The sequence below is a fragment of the Silurus aristotelis genome (genome assembly GCF_946808225.1).
Source record: "Silurus aristotelis genome assembly, chromosome: 10".
Lineage (NCBI taxonomy): Eukaryota > Metazoa > Chordata > Actinopteri > Siluriformes > Siluridae > Silurus > Silurus aristotelis.
In genome coordinates, this window is record NC_139583.1 from 13983609 (window position 1) to 14002720 (window position 19112).

Below are 19112 nucleotides of genomic sequence, written 5' to 3' on the forward strand. Positions count from 1 at the left end.
AAGATGAGGCCAAGTTCTACAAACAGGTCCTTAGTGCAAAACAAAGACCAAGTTTAGTGTGGAAGAACCCAAGTATCCTGTACAGATCCCTGACCTCAGTCTCATTAAAAAGTCATGCAAAAAAAAAAATGGGAGATGGCAGCTTAGTGGTTAAGACTGCCGCTCTTGAACAAGGCCCTTAACCCTCTGTGTTCAAGGGGCACTGTAACATGTCTAACTGTGCCCTGACCTTCGCTTCCTTCACTGCTGGATATGCAAAGAAATGATTTAGTTGTGCCAACAGCTAGAGCAAAGATCTGATTATTTCTGAAATGGAACTCAATAAGCACAACGTAATATAAAAGTCAAGTGTTTAGAAGGCTTCATTAGATTACACCTCTGAATTTTTGTTGTTTTTATTCTTTTACAGTCATGTAGAAATAAAATGCACATATTCCAAATATTAAGACAGTAGTGGTCTTCCGCTGTAGTTAATTGAGAATCGACATTATTATAAATAATGACCAGTTTAACAAAATGCAATGTTTTTTGACATGACAATTCCTAATATGATAATGGTTATGATAATTATAGTTAGTTATTATTATTATTATTAGTAGTAGTAGTAGTAGTAGTAGAAGTAGATAGAAAAAAAACAACCACTACCACTGCTACTACTGCTTGAAACAAGAAGAAAAAGAACAAAAACAAGAAACGCTACCACCACTACAACTATTACTACTTCTATTACTTCTACTACACCACTATTATTACTACTATTACTACTTTTATTACTTCTACTACACCACTATTATTACTACTATTACTACTTTTATTACTTCTACTACACCACTATTATTACTACTATTACTACTTTTATTACTTCTACTACACCACTATTATTACTACTACTATTAATACTACTACTACCACCATTACTACAACTATTACTACTTCTATTACTTCTACTACACCACTATTATTACTATTACTATTAATACTACTACTACCATTACTACAACTATTACTACTTCTATTACTTCTACTACACCACTATTATTATTACTACTATTACTACTACTACCATTACTACAACTATTACTACTTCTACACCACTATTACTACTACTATTACTACTACTACACCACTATTACTACTACTATTACTACTTATATTACTTCTACTACACCACTATTACTACTACTATTACTACTACTATTACTACTACTACACCACTATTACTACTACTTCTATTACTACTACTACACCACTATTACTACTACTACTACTACACCACTATTACTACTACTTCTATTACTACTACTACACCACTATTACTACTACTTCTATTACTACTACTACACCACTATTACTACTACTACTACTATTACTACTACTACACCACTATTACTACTACTTCTATTACTACTACTACACCACTATTACTACTACTTCTATTACTTCTACTACACCACTATTACTACTGCTATTACTACTACACCACTATTACTACTACTATTACTACTACTATTACTACTACAACACCACTATTACTACTACTATTACTGCTACTACACCACTATTACTACTACTATTACTACTACTACACCACTATTACTACTACTATTACTACTACTACACCACTATTACTACTACTATTACTACTACTATTACTTCTACTACACCACTATTACTACTACTATTACTACAACTACACTACTATTACTACTACTACACCACTATTACTACTACTATTACTACTACTACACCACTATTACTACTACTATTACTACTACTTCACCACTATTACTACTACTATTACTACTACTATTACTTCTACTACACCACTATTACTACTACTATTACTACTACTACACCACTATTACTACTACTACTCCACTATTACTACTACTATTACTACTACTACACCACTATTACTACTACTATTACTACTACTACACCACTATTACTACTACTATTACTACTACTACACCACTATTACTACTACTTTTACTACTACTACACCACTATTACTACTACTATTACTACTACTATTACTGATACTACACCACTATTACTACTACTATTACTACTACTATTACTACTACTACACCACTATTACTACTACTATTACTTCTACTACTACTATTACTACTACTACACCACTATTACTACTACTATTACTACTACTACACCACTATTACTACTACTATTACTACTACTATTACTACTACTACACCACTATTACTACTACTATTACTACTACTACACCACTAGTACTACTACTATTACTACTACTATTACTACTACACCACTATTACTACTACTATTACTACTACTACACCACTATTACTACTACTATTACTACTACTATTACTTCTACTACACCACTATTACTACTACTATTACTATTACCACTACTACACCACTATTACTACTACTATTACTACTACTATTACTACTACTACACCACTATTACTACTACTATTACTACTACTACACCACTATTACTACTACTATTACTACTACTACTACACCACTATTACTACTACTATTACTACTACTATTACTTCTACTACACCACTATTACTACTACTACTACACCACTATTACTACTACTATTACTACTACTACACAACTATTACTACTACTATTACTACTACTATTACTACTACTACACCACTATTACTACTACTATTACTACTACTATTACTACTACTACACCACTATTACTACTACTATTACTACTACACCACTATTACTACTACTATTACTACTACTATTACTACTACTACACCACTATTACTACTACTATTACTAATACTATTACTTTTACTACACCACTATTACTACTACTATTACTACTACTACACCACTATTACTTCTACTATTACTACTACTACACCACTATTACTACTACTATTACTACTACTATTACTACTACTACACCACTATTACTACTACTATTACTACTACTACACCACTATTACTACTACTATTACTACTACTATTACTACTACACCACTATTACTACTACTATTACTTCTACTACACCACTATTACTACTACTATTACTACTACTACACCACTATTACTACTACTATTACTACTACTACTACACCACTATTACTACTACTATTACTACTACTATTACTACTACTACACCACTATAACTACTACTATTACTACTACTACACCACTATTACTACTACTACTACACCACTATTACTACTACTATTACTTCTACTACACCACTATTACTACTACTATTACTACTACTATTACTACTACTACACCACTATTACTACTACTATTACTTCTACTACACCACTATTACTACTACTATTACTACTACTATTACTACTACTACACCACTATTACTACTACTATTACTACTACTATTACTACTACTACACCACTATAACTACTACTATTACTACTACTACACTACTATTACTACTACTACTACACCACTATTACTACTACTATTACTACTACTATTACTTCTACTACACCACTATTACTACTACTATTCTACTACACCACTATTACTACAACTATTACTATTCTATTACTTCTACTACACCACTTTATTTTACATTATTACTACTATTACTACTATTACTACTATTGTATTGCTACTTTCCTACTACTACTACTACTAACAATAATAGTAAATAATAAGAAAACAAAACTTACATATGCAAACAAGGTGCCTAATTTTTGAGATGGTATAATAAATATATACTGAATGAATCTGTAATATTTTCCTTAATATTTAATGGGGGTTCTGAGTGTAAGAGTGTAAGAGTGTAAGGTGTGAGAAGCGGACTCGAATCTATCTCTACATGTCGTATATGTCGGATTTATGCAATACAGGACATGACTCTTTGAAAGAGCACATGATCACACGACACAAGATATTTATACACATGGTTTTGTGTGTGTGTGTGTGTGTGTGTGTGTGTGTGTGTGTGTGTGTGTGTGTGTGTGTGTGTTAAAAGTGAAAGGAACATCGTGTGAATTTTTTCCAGACTGCGACCTTCGCATTGGGACTTTAACCCGCACAGTGGGTTTGTGTACACGGCGGTGTGAATCTCAGTGGCTGCGCTGCTTAAAAAAGCGCTGCTCTGAACTTCTGCTGTAAAAACCGTACAAGTGTAGCGACTTTCATCGGGCTTGTGAAAGCTCCTGATCTCTAATCATGAAAAGTCTGAAACAGAGGCTGAAGAAACACGAGGCGTCGAGCAGCGTGAGTGGAAACTGATCTTGTTTATTTATATCAGTCTTGTTAGCTACTTATTATTATTATCATTTTTATTTGTTTAGTGCAGTTTAGGAAATCGCCCTGGCTACTTGTTAGCCTCCCGAGGTGGGGCTTTAGTACTTAAACGAAGGGTGTGTGTTCCTTAAAAACAAATCAGGGAATTATTATAAATGGAAACCTCATTGTTTATAGCTTTTGCTTTCTTTAGAAACGTTTCCATTTTATTTATCTTTAGAAACAATTCCGAAGAAATCTCTATACAGCATGAAGCTGTAGGCTTAGTGGTCATTGTTGCTGTCAAACTGCTGTCAGATTCGCACCAACCATAAGAACCTCAGGAATATCATGCTGTCATGATTATTCTTTTACAATTATATATATATATATATATATATATATATATATATATATATATATATATATATATATATATATATATATATAAAAAGAGGTGTAAAACAGAAATAGTTCCTAGACTGATATTATTCTTGGCATTAAGAGGTAAGAATCCCTAAAGAATGCCACAACCGTTAAGAGTTTCTAGGCATGGGAAGTGGTAGTTCAGTGGTTAAGATCTTCTACTTCTGCTCGGAATGGTTCACATCCCAGCACCACCAGGCTGCCACTGCTGGGCCCTTAAGAAAGACCCTTAACTTGTTTAGATTAATGTAGATGTATGTAGACCATGACTTAAATCCTGACTGCTGATGATTCTTGAACATGCGGTCATGTATTTAGTATGCAGGATGTGTCTGTGCTGATTGTTTTCATTGCCTTTGTATCATGCTCTAATGTTTACCTGACATCACAGACTACAAACTGGAACAAGTATGACGAGCGTCTCATTAAAGCAGTGGAGAGCGACGATGTGGACAAGGTCACCAGCGCACTCAAGAAAGGAGCAGTCGCCACCAAACTGAATGCTGATAGCCGCTCTTCGTGAGTTTCACCTTTAAATATGCTCCCAAAGAAAAGACTTGGTGTCGTTCAGCAATTTCTTCAAATGGAATGAATGAATGAAAGAAACAATACTTGAATGTGTGAACAACTAACTTGATTGTGCAGAGCAATTTTTTGGGGAGGACAAATGTTTACATAAAGGTGCAAGCACATTTACTGTTTGCATTCGGGCATGTTGTTATAAGTTTCACTCTTGTTGTACAGGTCTTGGCACCAGCATCTGCTTTCTACTACAACTTGACAGATAGATTCTAAGACAGAGGCTGAATGAGCATATAGAGATCTGACTTTGATTTATCCACTGCCATGCTAAGTGCCTGATAACTTTGATGTCACTAGTCTTCCTTTGCAACAGTAGATTTGACATTTGTGTTTTCATGTTTTTTTGTATTTTTTTTTTTATTTTTATTTTTTTTTACATTTGAAGCACTATACAATGATTTGATTTTTATTTAACTCGTGTAAGTGTCTGTCATAATTAGTTATCCAAGGTAGATGATGTTGCGACCCTCCTAGAACTCTTTTGCCACATAGGTTTGGGTGCTGTTAGATTCATTACATGTAGTAATTGAGGTTGAGGTTATTATTTGGGCTTGACACCATTCCACATTTTTTGCAATGCATTTTTTACAAGTTTTAAATAGAGAACATGGGGGTAATTGGTTACAGTTCCTGTCTAGCTGATATGATACACAGCATGACAGCAAAATCATTTTTACAAATGTGCTGAGGCTTTCAACATGACTTTTACATGAATTAGCTTTACAGACAGGTGGCAAATTACAGGACAATCTGGAAGCTCTTTTCTGCTATTGGGGGAATTTGTGATTTATTTGGCATGGTTTGGGTTCATTTGTGCCCTTAGATGAAAGGTCACTACAAATTAGTACAGAGTTATTCTGATGAATAATTGTTATTCTTTCCAGCATTATCCACAGGGCATGAGTGCTTCCAAAATCAAATAACATAAATCATATACTATGGCCTTTTAATTCAACAGATCTAAACCCAGCTGAACGATTACAGGAGATTTGGGAATAATGTGCTGTCAGACAGTGCTGTCCACCACCATTATCAAAAGTGAGAGAATATATTTAGGGAAGAAATTTCTAAAAAAGTTTTGTTTTTCTGTTGTACTTCTAGACACCTGCTGAGATCACTAAAACTATGCTGGCTTGTGGTGGTGGCCTTTTTAAAACCGAACACTGTAATTTTAGAATATAACATAATATAATACCTTACCTTCTTTAATGGATATTGTTAAAAAATAAGGTCAGTTGTAACTGATAGCTGAAGCATGTGCTACTTTCCCTATTTAGGATTTAGCATCGACTCCAGTGTTGAATCATCAACTAAGACTGTTTTCAAGGAAGCTGGTCTGTAGCTGAAATCAAATAGACTTTTTAAAATTCATTAGGTCAATAGGTTTAAAGCAAAACACAAAACAAAACAATGGTTTTGACACCATATTTGTTTTTTATTACAACATGCATGCCTGGGTGTGGAAAAAAATTATAATAATAACTGATAATAACATGGGCAGCATAGTGGCACAGCGGGTGTGGTTGGTGGTAGGTGGATTGTCTTGTCTGAAATTGGTCTTAGGTGTGTGTGTATGGTGTTTTTCTGCATCGTGGCCAGTGTTCCCAGGATAGGGTCGCTATCCAGTGCAGTCCTGACCATATCAAAGTTGTACATAAGGCTGAAGACAAAGCAGAACACAAAGCTGAAAATGAATTAATGAACGATAATAACGTTTTCTCTACCTCTTCCTCCACCTCTTTGCTCTCATCAAATGAAAGTGCTGAGCTAGCTCAAGTTTGTTTGGAGTTTTCGATACGGGTGAATAACGATGCATTTATTTACTCACATCCTGTTCTTGCTGACATCTTATCTTATCACACGAGGAAAGTGGGTTACGATTAAGTATCACACTGTCTTTAACATGCTTTAAATGTAGGATTTGTCTTTTTCTCACTTTGTGCTTCACATGTTCACCTTTGAAACTTTCTGAAAAGTATTCCTTTTAATTAGTGAGGAATATAAGCTGTGAAACATAAGAATTCTTGTTTCTTCCCTGTAGGCTTCACCTAGCAGCATGCAACGGGCTTATAAATAGTCTCAATGTTTTCCTTACCCACGGTGTCAACCTACGCACAGCAGATGCCGCTGGTAAGAGTCATTCTCCACTCTTAATGAACCATTGTACTCGATACACTGTTGCACTGATTGTGCGACTGCAGTAATGCAACTGAGCGTGTGTAAAACATGTCTGAAACAGCTTCTAATTCCGCAGGTAAAACCGCACTGCATCTTTCTTCAAGAGGTGGCTATTCTGCCTGTGTGCAGCGACTGTTGCAGGTACAGCGAGTTTTGTTTTCCCTCACTAACAACTGCAGGAAGAAAGCTCTAACAATATGACAGGTTATGGTTGTGCCATGTTTGCTGTAAACCAGCCCTACCATAAATGATCTTTCAAAAGCCTGTTGAACAAGATCAAGTGACATGTTTTTGTGTTCTTCATTGCTGCATGTAGTCTTTGTGCTTTGCTCCTTTTGTTCTCACATAAAACACTTGAGCTGAGGCAAGGAGAAAGCAGGTTTTCATACCATAGCAACATTGCCTCCTTAGTGTACAGTAAACATTAAGAAATCATAAAAGATCTACCCCAGGTTGAGGAAGACAGTGTTGTCACTCTTTCCTGAATGGAAAATGAAAGCCTCTACTAAAAAAAAAATGTGGCATGGCAGAATGTATTGTATTGCAAAAGCAAAATAAATTATTGTTCATTTATAATCATTGTTGGTGTCCCTATATAAATAAAAAATAGTTTTAAATGGTTTATATCTGTGGTGTTTGTGAATGAAAATGAAAATGTGTGTAATCAGTAGCGATTGAACTATTCAAGAATTATTCATTGTTTGGTTCGCAGTGTAAAAGTCCCGTTGACAGCACAGATCTGCAAGGGAGGACATCGTTACACGAAGCATGTGAGCAAAACATCTAACATCTCTAAGATGCCTTTGTGACAGACTCTACCTTTGATTACTGTGTTCCCCAACATTATTTCTCTGAAAAAATGGGACAGGGTACTAAAGCCTGGAAGTTCTCCAATGAAGAATAAAGCACATTAGCTCAACAGCTACTTTATTATGGCCAACAAAGTAATACTTAGTAGGACCCACTTTTCCCTCAGAACATTCTCTCAGTGAGCAATGAGGCCACTCGTATTATTCATTCATTCATTCATTCATTTTCTCCCACTTATCCGTAATTCGGGTCGCGGGGGCAGCGAATCTAAGCAGGCCCCCGCCTCCGACTGCTGCCCAATCCTCATAGCACCGTCCCTTACGGTCCCTCCTGCAGGTGGTGAGCCCACGGGAAGGCCACTCGTATTAAATGTATTAAATTCATTTTCATGTTCATTAAAAACTGACCTACAAAAGAATGCACATGGTCACCAACAATATTCAGATAAGCTGCAAGTTTAGATGAAGCCTGTTTAAAATGGCCAGAGGCCCAGTGTGTGCGAAGAAAACGTTCCCCCACATAGTTATGCCAAAAGCCTGAACTTTTGACATACAAGGCCGATTGTGTCCATGAATTCATGCTGTTGATGCCAAATTCTTCCCCTGCCATGTGAGGACACCCCCCAATTAGGAATGTACTATATTGTGAACTACAGGTCACACCATTAATTAAAGGTTAATCAGACCATGCAATATTTTCTATCTTTCCAGTTTTAGTAAGTCTGTGCCAACTCATTCTCCAGATAAATATACTTGGCTTTTAGGAGTGGAATTCACTGTGATTGTCTGCTGTTGTAGCCCATCGGCCTTTAAATGGTTGTGCGCTCTGAGATTCTGAGACTTTTCTGCTCATCGTATTTGTAAAATTGTATTTTACTACTCTAGCCTTCATGTCACTTTGAACTCGTCTGGCTACTTTCTTCTGACCTCTTATCAACAAACGGTTTGTTTTTCAAGTCTATCCGGTTGACTGCTCCATTTTCACTAAGAATGTATGCATTGTTCTGCAGCCACATGACTGGCTTGTTCGGGTAATTGCATGCATACAGTACAGTAAACAGTGATACAGGGGCTGGTGTGTGTTTTAAACATTGTATTTCAGCGTACCATATACACTGAGTTGTCTGCATGTTTATTGGCAAACCAGGTCATTTGTTTATTACAGCTGGTGTTTTCAGGGAGTCACAGAAGTGAGTATTGAAGTGTAGAAGTGTATTGAGAACTGCTGATCATTTTTCAAATACCACAGTGTCACATTGATTGCTGCTGAAAAAAATGATGAATAGGGAAGTGAAGGTACGCACCACGCTGACGTGTACCTCGTGATTTATAGATTTAATTTAGTGTAGTACATTATCAGCTAAAGCATATACAGTGGACTCATGGATGGTGCCACATATATTCTCTAATAGTGGACACTGAGGGAGGAAATGAATGATTGCTTGCTCCAACTAATTTCCAAATTGGCCAAGTTTCACAAAAAGGAATATTACAAGCACTTTGCAGACTAAATCAAACATTAAGGTCTGACTTGTCCGTGTATGATTATGAGCATTGCTGTTCAGTTAGAGTTCAAATGCTAATACATCATTACATATGGCTTCTTTTTTAACTGAGCATCAACCCTGCAGAGAAAATGACGGCACTCAGTGAATGCAGTAATGGCTGATGATGTTTCTCTGATATGCAAACAAATTGTTTATGATAACTAGTCATGATAGACATGTATGTACTGATAATACACTCAAGCTTGAAATGAGTGGAATGCTCATGATGTAATTTTATCGTGTTCATTCAGCTTATGGAGGTCACACTACAATAATCAAAATGCTGTGTGGCAGCGGTGCAGCTGTGAGTGCTGTTGATAAGGTAAGAAAAAAATGGGTTTCTGTTTAGTTAAGCATTTTACTACCTACCTTCTCTCAGAGAAGTAGTAATTACACCAGACACTGGCTATTTCCTTAGCAAGAAAAAAACTCTTTATTGTCTTGTGTAGTCATCTTCCCTGTCCTAGCAACTCTATGTATATACCTCATGATTGCCACACCTTATTATTAAACACCTGTAGTTATATCCTTGAATCTGTTTACATTTGACCATGTCCTTGTAACACATGATTATTATTAATAAATTCGAAGGTAGAAGGCATCCACTTCTGTGTACAGCATCTGCTGAATATGATAATCGCTATAAAAAAACAAAAATAAAGATGGTAATATTTATGCCCATCATTTGCGAGAGAAAGGATTTATGGTTTTTTTTTTTTTTTTACACCAGCCAGAAGTTTACACGGTTGTCAAGCTGGTTTGGAAATGATCCTAGAATGTTGTATTTTCATCAGGATGGCCGTTCTCCTCTGATGATAGCAGCACTGATGGGTCACAGCCGGGCTTGCCAACAACTTTTAAATTGTGGGGCTTCTGTCAATCTTCAAGACAAGCAAAATAAGTATGCTTCATTTCTTCTGTGGTTATTTACATGGGTATATAATGGGCCTCGGAAAGGGCCACCGTGACTGCAGGTTTTTATTCCAGACAAACAGGAACCAAACATGATTTCACATTTAATCAATTATCATTGGTCACCAGATTAGTGCTGTATAAACCTGACAATGCCATATTTTCAAAGACCTGTATGCTAGTTCCGAATTTAGTCTGCATTATAGCAAATACTGGTCATATGGCTTATAGGGATGTTTGAAGTATACTGCAAATATTACAAGATACGGGTAGTTGTGCTATAGGCCAATGATGGGGGAACCAACAATTGCAGCACAAGCTTTCTTCCTGATCTGGGCTACTTTGTTTTTAAAAGACCTGTATTTTTAATGTGGGAAATAAAAACAGTGTATAAGAAAATAGTAAAAAAAATAATAGCAGTCCAATTAGCAACTGCTTCATTGTCATTATCAGTCCAGATCTGCATTTTATAAAACTAATGAGAAATGCATGCATTATAATTCTTGTTATTTGGCTCTTGAGCAGTGCAACCGATTAGCATTTGCCCTGTGGTTGGGAGCTAACTAATAAGAGCCCACTCAATGCCACAAACAATCTGTGGCCAATAGCCAAAGGAGCAAAATTCGCAGTGTTCTCTATGCATACTCGCTCTTTCATTTTCAATCTGTTTTATGATATGAAAGAGCTGGATAGTGAGAGGAAATTGGTAAATCGCCAAACTGAGGAGAAAAATCTATATTTGTAGTTCTCTTATAATATCTGTGCTTATTTTTGGCCAATTAAAAATACATGTCTGCTGAGTGCAGTCATCCATCAGTACTGCTGTATAAAGGAAAGTCAAACAACATAAATAAGTAGTTTCTTTACATTTAAATCCAGGGTAAAACTGCCGCTGAAATGCTGAAGTATGCTTCAAAGAACATAAAAGTCAAGTCAAGTCAAGTCAAGTTTATTTTTATAACGCTTTTCACAACAGACATTGTCTCAAAGCAGCTTTACAGAAAACGAGGCGAAGGCGAAGGACTGTATAGAAAATAAACACTGCAACTTTTTATTGACGGAAGTGTGTGTTGTTTGTGTACAGTTTTTACACACTGTGTACTGTTGTAAATAAGGGCAGTGTCTCATGTGCGCATGATTCAAACAGCGGATTATTGTTTGTACACATGAATTTAATTGCAATCGAGATGAGCCATTGACATTTGTTATAAAATGTGCTCTGATGATCTGATATAAGGTCTTAATGTCATTGTCTCTTTAATGCTGTTCTCTCTAGGTTTATGCTTGTGTGTTTGTGTGTGTGTTTCCATAGGACTGCACTTCTCTTGGCTTGTGAGCATATTTGTCGTGAAGTGGTGGAGGTCTTGCTGAAGTATAAAGCAGATGTTACTGCTGTGGACATGCATGGCCATGACTCGTGCCACTATGCCCGGCTTAGTGGAGACCAAGCCTTGATTACTATGATCAATCAAGCCTGGGAGGCAGCCAGCAAAGGCAAGTCATCCAAAGCAAGCAGCAACTTAACCTTAGGGGAAAAAAAGTTGTATCTGCCAACATTTGGCAACAATTTATATTGTACTAATCCAGCACATTCTGCTTTCTCTAAAACATGGTTGTACATGTAGCACTTTACAATACATTATTTTGTTGATTTGAGATATTGCAGGGAGATATCAGATTAAGGCAATGTATATTGACTCCTCATTAGAATGGGTTCCTGAATGCCAGAATTTTCCAAACACAGCTTACTTGCCTTTGGGTTAAGTTTACTCATTAAATGACAATGCATCAGTGCTTCAAGCTAAAAAATTATGTTTTTGGCAAAAAGTGTTATTCACTGTTTATTACAGATGACTGTTTTCCATTTTTCTACTCTGCCTGCTTTCCGTAACCTTTACGAGTGTGCGGATGGCACATGTTGTATTCTGTTAGATGTTGTTGGCACTTGTCTATGAATGAGCTTATTACAGAAAAACGTGTGAGATGAATCAATGTTTCATCTGCCTGGTTTTTGGATGTAGGCCCCAACTGAATGCATTAAAGCAGTTTCTCTTCTGAAGCAGTATTCTGATGTATTTTTCAAGTTCTGACTTCTGTGAAACTACACTGCAGAAACAAAGGCTCAGTGGAGGTTTGTGAGCCACAGCCACAAATTACAAGAATTGTGTTATGACCCTGGCTCTAGAACTAGCACTCAGCACTGTGAAAAATAAAACAAATAAAATGCATGTATGAAAATATTATATTAATTTTATCTATGAAAATTTGGTACTGAAGACCTGGTACTAAATCTTTGAATGATGTCTGGATTATAAATGTATTTTAAATGTAATTCTCTTGTTTTTCTTATATAGAGGCTTCCCATTCCAAGACTGGTCCAAAATTACAGCAGCAGGTAAGGACTGAAAGGGTCTCACTGGGAAAATTGTTGTTTATGAGTCATAAGACGACCTGAATTTTTTGACCTCCCTTTCTGTCCTTTGCTTTGGTTTGCTTTGTCTCACCACCAGAATCTAAACAAAGCTCTTTTCCTCATACTCATGCTTTTGTGTATTAATCTCACTTCACCCTAGAGGTCAAACTGCTAAAAATGTAGTTCTGTTCTGTTTCGCTGTGTGTGAACTTGTGATGTTTGATCTTTTAGATGTTTAAATCAATAATAAAGAAATTAATGTGTGCTGCTTTTTTTCTTCAGAGGTCATTGAATAGTGAAACCCACATGCTTCTGAGGAAGATGAGTGTGCATGTGAGCATAGTATTGCCCGTCACCAACATTAGTGATTGGAATTTTCTTTTCATTTTAGATTGATAGGGCACTTCGTATTACTAATAGAATAAAATGTATAGTATTACTAATATCACAATAATATAAACATTTCATCAGATATAATTTTACTGATTTATATTTTTGCACAGCTGTACATCAGGCATCTTTTACAAATACATCTCATGCTCTTGAACCAAGCAGCTCAACTTCTTGCTAAATTATTTCCAACAATCTTTGTCTTTTTCAAGGCTCCTGCTAAAGGACCATCTTCAGGCCTCAGCTGTCCTGCCACAGTTCCAACACAGCAACATACAGTGAGTAACTCACTATAAGTGAATAGTGGCTGATGAAGCAGCTTTTTTTTTGCCCTCTTCTGAACCAGCAGGCTTGATTTCTGTGTCGTTTAGTTGTGGGTAGCCTTTTGTTAACGAGTGCTTTCTGAATTACAGAAGGAGTATGCCAGCCACTCAGAAAACGGTAAGAGTTGGACTTTAGAATAGTAATCAGTAGCACACAATGATTGATCTTTTAACCTCCAAATTTTGTGCCTTCCAGAAAACCTGCAGAGTTATCATGTGGACTGTGCACAGGTACATGGCTTTCTTTAGTCATTTCTTTTAGTAGCTTATACTGTGTATTTGGGTTTTAATTATGAAATGATGAATGTGACAGTCATACCATTTTTATAACCACACGACTTTTATCTTCCAATTTGATTAGGATTAGAAAGTACATTACTTTAATGTAGGCAGTGATCAAATTTGTTCTTAGATGTGCTACGCAGTCTGAATTATGACTATGCAATCTGAAGTTAAGCTCTTGACTGCTGACAGAATTTCAACAGAAGATCTCTACTACTTTATCAGTTCACAAAATATTCTGTTTCAGGTTCGACATCATGCCCCTCATTCAGCAGCTCCAGCCTCATTCAAAGCAAAGGAGGTGCAAGTGGGTGAGGCTGATCTTCTTAAGAGGGAACTATGGGACATGAGACAGAGGCATGATGCTGCTCAGGAAGAGCTGCTCAGGCTGGACGCGGCTCTGGTCCTGCGCACTCGAGACTACGAGGAGCTGAGGAGAAGCAGTGAGCGAGCACTTCAGCAGGCCCATAACCACGCTTGGGAGCTAGAGGCAGCACTGGGGGAAGTGCAGCGCAGAATGGTAGGATCAGAGGCTAAGGTGAGGCAAATGCAAGCACATTTGGTAGCCGTTCGGGAGAACCTAGTGGAGGAGCTGAGAGTACAATTGCTCGAGGCCAGGGCAGAGCTGCATCGAGCACGATCGGAGCTTGGCCAAAGCAAGAGGGAAGCAGAGGAGCAAAAGGAGAGGAATGACATGCTCCAACAAGAGGTACACAAGCTTACTGAGGAGTTACTGAAGAAAGAGGACACAGATAACCTGAAGGCAAGCCTATCAGGTCAGGAGCCTGAGACAAATGAAAAAGCTTGTAAGGAAATTCAGACTCCCTTGGAATGGAAGCCTGGTCCTTCAAAAACCACAATGACATATGTTACAGGCGAGACTCTGCAGCAAGAGATGGATAAGAAGAGCTATATCAACCTAGAGGAGCATGAGTCTATAAGGAGCTCACTAAGTAATGCATTTCAACGGGCACAAAGCCAGGCTAATGAAGCATTGATGATGCAACAGAAGACCAGTGAGGAAAATCAGAGTCTCATTAGAGAACTGCAGGAGCAGAGGACAGAGCTGGACACCCTACAGAAAGCCCTAGAGGCACGGTTTGTACCTGTGGCTATGCTGGAGGCGAAGGAGAATGAGGTAGCTCAGCTTAGGCTGGCTCTGAAGCAGATGGAAGAGAGCAAGGAAAGGGAGGAGGAAGGCAAGAAAGCAAGTAGTGCCGAAACGCAGGAGCAGTCTCAGCCTGAAGCAACATCACAGGACAATAAATGCACACAGACTGAAGAAACTCCAGAAAAATGTACAAATACTGCAGAAGGACAAAATGAGGTTTGAAGAAATATAAACTATATTTTCATTTAAAATGTATTATGTATAATATTGATAGCACTATACATTTGTGATAGTTACAGCAGTATTTCTGAGCACTACATATTATGTTTGTTTTTGTTCATTTTTTTTTTTTTTTTTGTGGCTTACCCAAACTGTATTCATTCCAGGATTCAGACATAATAGTGGAAGCAGAAGGCCAGAGGGCTGCTCAGAATTGCTCATCAGCACCCAACAGTGTCTGTAGCCTTGCACACTCAGACAACACCATCCTAAAGGCACACATTAACAGCCTGGAGCAGCAGCTAGAGGTCAGTCGCCCCCTCGCAGACCTAGTAGTTTAAAAGACCTCTCTGCTGCTCTGCTCTCAGCACACACAGGCACTAATGCTGATTATGTTTGCAGGATCATCTACAATATTTTACTCTTCCACTGTCTGTAGTGTTTGGTAATGAATTGTAAATAAGTCTCTTTGAAATGAAAGATTTGACCTTTCCAACACAAACCACTACAAACCAGCTCATTATTTCTATTCACGAATAAGCAGTTTGCGTATCTTGCGATTCTTGCGTATGTGTATCTGTGTCTGTGTGTGGACAAGGTCAAGCTTTCTGTCCTTATCTGTGTATTTCTATTGTAGAGACAGAAGTAACAGAGTCTGTTGTCATGTCTTATCCAGACGATAACTAAGAACTGCTTATTGTTCTTAACATATGTTTTTGCCCAGAATTCGAACGCAGAATTAGTTACATTGCAATAAATAATCAATACGTTTGCATTTCACCAGGTTTGTGATGAAAACGGACAAACATTAACATTTATTACTAGGAAAATATATTATAATATATTATATATATATAAATATATATCATAATATAAGAGTTAGTACAGATGTCACTGCTTGGGTTCTATTTTCAACCACAAGAGTGTTTCACAAGCCCATGCAGTCTCAGTACCGTGCCTGGATCAAATGGGAAGGGTGTGTCAGGAAGGGTATCCGGCATAAAGCTTGTGCCAAATCAAATATCCGCTGTAGCGACCCCTAATGCAAGGAGTCAAGGGGAAAAAACGACATTCTTTTCCACTGCTGGTTATCTCTCTCGTTTTCTCTCTAGAACTCTGAAAGGCATTATAGACAAGTTCTTGATATATATCGCACACGTCTTCTCAATGCAGCGCAGGTATGATTTAAAGCTTTCGATACCATACCATTCTATATGAATATTGTTCTTAATCATTTCTATAAATTCCACGACCCATTTCACATTCACATTCCTCATATCTCTTCCTGTTAGTTTCACTGTAGTTAATGAATATTTTCTATTAATGTGGATTATACGCTTAAAGATTAAATTAATTAATGTGCTTGACACATAGGATAGGTTCCATTTTTGATATGCTTCAACATTACACTATGACCAAAGCAGATGTATATATGGTTAGAGACTAATAACTGTTTCTTTTGTTGTTTATTTTTCAGGGCCACATGGATGATGAGGCTAAAACTGCACTGCTTCAGATTGCCCAAATGAGACAGGAGTGTGTATGTTGATCAATTGATTGTCTCTGTGTTTCTATGTCAAAGTGTCCGTGTTAATCTATATAATAAAATAAAAGAGAGAGAGAGAGAGAGAGAGAGAGAGAGAGAGAGAGAGAGAGAGAGAGAGAGAGAGAGAGAGAGAGAGAGAGAAAAATACTTTTTTAATACAGATTAGGCCCACCAGTGAAACAGGTGAAATCTACTGTACATCTACCTTTCATTAAATACTATGTAAATATATAGAATAATTATAATTATTCTTTTTTTAGTGTATAAAATGTACAAATGTTTGACCATTTTTTATTAAACAGATGATGTTGCTTTTATGGGCTTCTTCTAAAAAAAAATTTTTCCATGAAATGCCACCGTTTTTTAATCATCAGATGTAAATATTAAATTTCTTTCTAGAGGTTTTTGTAGAGGACCATGGACATTGTTTCTGATTCAGGTTATGAATTTCTTAATTAAGCTTTTAGTATTGCTGCCGTACATGTTAGAGCAGGGGTCATCAACATGGTGCCTTTTCTAAAAATAGCAGTTTCCTACTTCGTTAAATCATTGTTGATTATTATTATGAGAAATCATTAACATGATCAGTGTCTTCACATAGATGAATATCATTAATTATTAATAATAACATATAATAAAATGTAAATTGAGCAAATGTGTTATTTCAGATCAAACTGAAAACTGTGTGTATCAAACTGGTAGCCCTTCACATTAATCGTGAACTCAAGAAGCAGCTCTCAGTTTCCAAAAGGTTCGTGACCCCTGTGTTAGAGAAACAGGGCTGCCCTCTAGTGGATGATGCTGCGTACTAACTTGATGCAGACTTACATGGACCTTCCTGGACATGGAGAGTCTGGTAAATGTGAAGTGCTGTCTGACCTCAACCCTAATTATTTATTATAATTATCTCAAATTTCTCCAAGAAAAGGAATATGTGCATAGTTAATAAATACAATATCCAACATTTATTATAACACTTCTTAGTCATATTAGTATTTTTTCCCATCCAGGCCTTGTCAGGTGTTGTCAACCCTCTTATTAAACATTCTCCAGACCCTCTTCTCATATGGCCTTCATTTGAGCAGTAACCTGAGAAATGGTTCTTCTAGCCTCATGTTCACCTCAGCTCAGTCATCAATCTGCTTTCTTATTTTTTATAATAAGATTTATTTTTAAGGATAGCACTAATCCCTGTGCTCACGCTCACACCTCCATTTGTGTGTTTTTCCATTCCATAGCTGAACAGAGTTATTGTGGCCAGTGTGGTTTTATCCACTTTCTCAGCCTGGGTGTTCTGCACTGCAGCTGCACTCAGTGAAAACAGGAATGTTTTGTGAAGGAAAAGAACCCTTTAGCATGATGACTATGTTTTTTTTTTTTAATCCAACACTGGAGATTTTCTGCCAAAAGGAGAAACCTAATACGCCATTTAACTTTGAAGCCAAGCCAGCCACATTCCCCTCCTCCACCCTTTCACCTCAATTTGTTCAGTCGAAATCCACTTCCATGCTTTGACCATTATTTGTGAGTTCTGGTTTATATTTAAAAGGAGCATAAACCACAACATTGGTTTCTAGTTTAGTTCATTGCGGTCTGATCTGTCAAAGTTGTTCTCAGTCATTATGGTGAATGCCTTTCAGTGTGCATGGAGATTTGCCTTTAATCAGATTTCCAGGGCCCTAACCAGAAACAGATGGTTGCATTCACTTTGGTTTTGCTCATATTCTTTAGTGCTCTTAAAGATTATAGCATGGCATTTAACAGCCTCCTAACAAGTGTTAGCTGCATGTGACTCCGCCCCGTTACTCAAGCCCTGTTAGTTCCTCGTAACTGTGCTGAACTCAGATCAACTCATTATTTTTTTAATTTTCCTTCTGATTAAAGCCACATAAACCAGGACTTTTGTGCCATTCCAGATGTTTTATGATGTATCTTGTGAAATGCTTTTTTCCTCTTAGGTATGAAGGTACACGTATAACCTATGCAACATACTACCATAATTTAAACATACAATGCTGTAGACATGTAGTGCAGGATCAGTGTCAGTTATAACTGCCAGTCAATCCAGCCCATTCCTGTCACCTCATCAATCCCCATTAATTAAAGCTATAGTAAAAAGCTATACAATTATTTT

General features: G+C 36.9%; 1 protein-coding gene across 3 annotated transcripts; it reads left to right on the forward strand.

Annotated features, from left to right (window-relative positions):
• Positions 1 to 3829: 3829 nt before the first annotated feature.
• uacaa (uveal autoantigen with coiled-coil domains and ankyrin repeats a) lies at positions 3830 to 17299 on the forward strand. 3 transcript variants are annotated; one of them, XM_083552053.1, is made up of 17 exons: positions 3830 to 4231; positions 5058 to 5185; positions 7290 to 7378; positions 7503 to 7567; positions 8139 to 8196; positions 10034 to 10104; positions 10577 to 10683; positions 12007 to 12188; positions 13049 to 13089; positions 13390 to 13440; positions 13710 to 13775; positions 13911 to 13938; positions 14017 to 14051; positions 14350 to 15429; positions 15600 to 15740; positions 16545 to 16610; positions 16910 to 17299. In XM_083552053.1, the coding sequence occupies exons 1-17, from the start codon at positions 4184 to 4186 to the stop codon at positions 16979 to 16981; spliced, it is 2328 nt and encodes a 775-aa protein (XP_083408179.1). In that variant the 5' UTR covers positions 3830 to 4183; the 3' UTR covers positions 16982 to 17299. The 3 variants fall into 3 exon arrangements, with proteins under 3 accessions (XP_083408179.1, XP_083408180.1, XP_083408181.1); XM_083552054.1 differs by lacking the exon at positions 5058 to 5185 and having other exon boundaries at positions 3914 to 4231; XM_083552055.1 differs by lacking the exons at positions 3830 to 4231; positions 5058 to 5185; positions 7290 to 7378; positions 7503 to 7567 and having other exon boundaries at positions 8139 to 8426; positions 8592 to 10104; positions 16910 to 17052.
• The last annotated feature ends 1813 nt before the right edge of the window (positions 17300 to 19112 follow it).

Bases quoted from the DNA above. Each gene is read 5' to 3' on its own strand.
- uacaa (XM_083552053.1), top strand. From the start codon at position 4,184: ATGAAAAGTCTGAAACAGAGGCTGAAGAAACACGAGGCGTCGAGCAGC. The intron at 10,105-10,576 runs GTAAGAAAAAAA...TATTTTCATCAG, and splicing joins CTGTGAGTGCTGTTGATAAG to GATGGCCGTTCTCCTCTGAT. The intron at 14,052-14,349 runs GTACATGGCTTT...ATTCTGTTTCAG, and splicing joins ATCATGTGGACTGTGCACAG to GTTCGACATCATGCCCCTCA.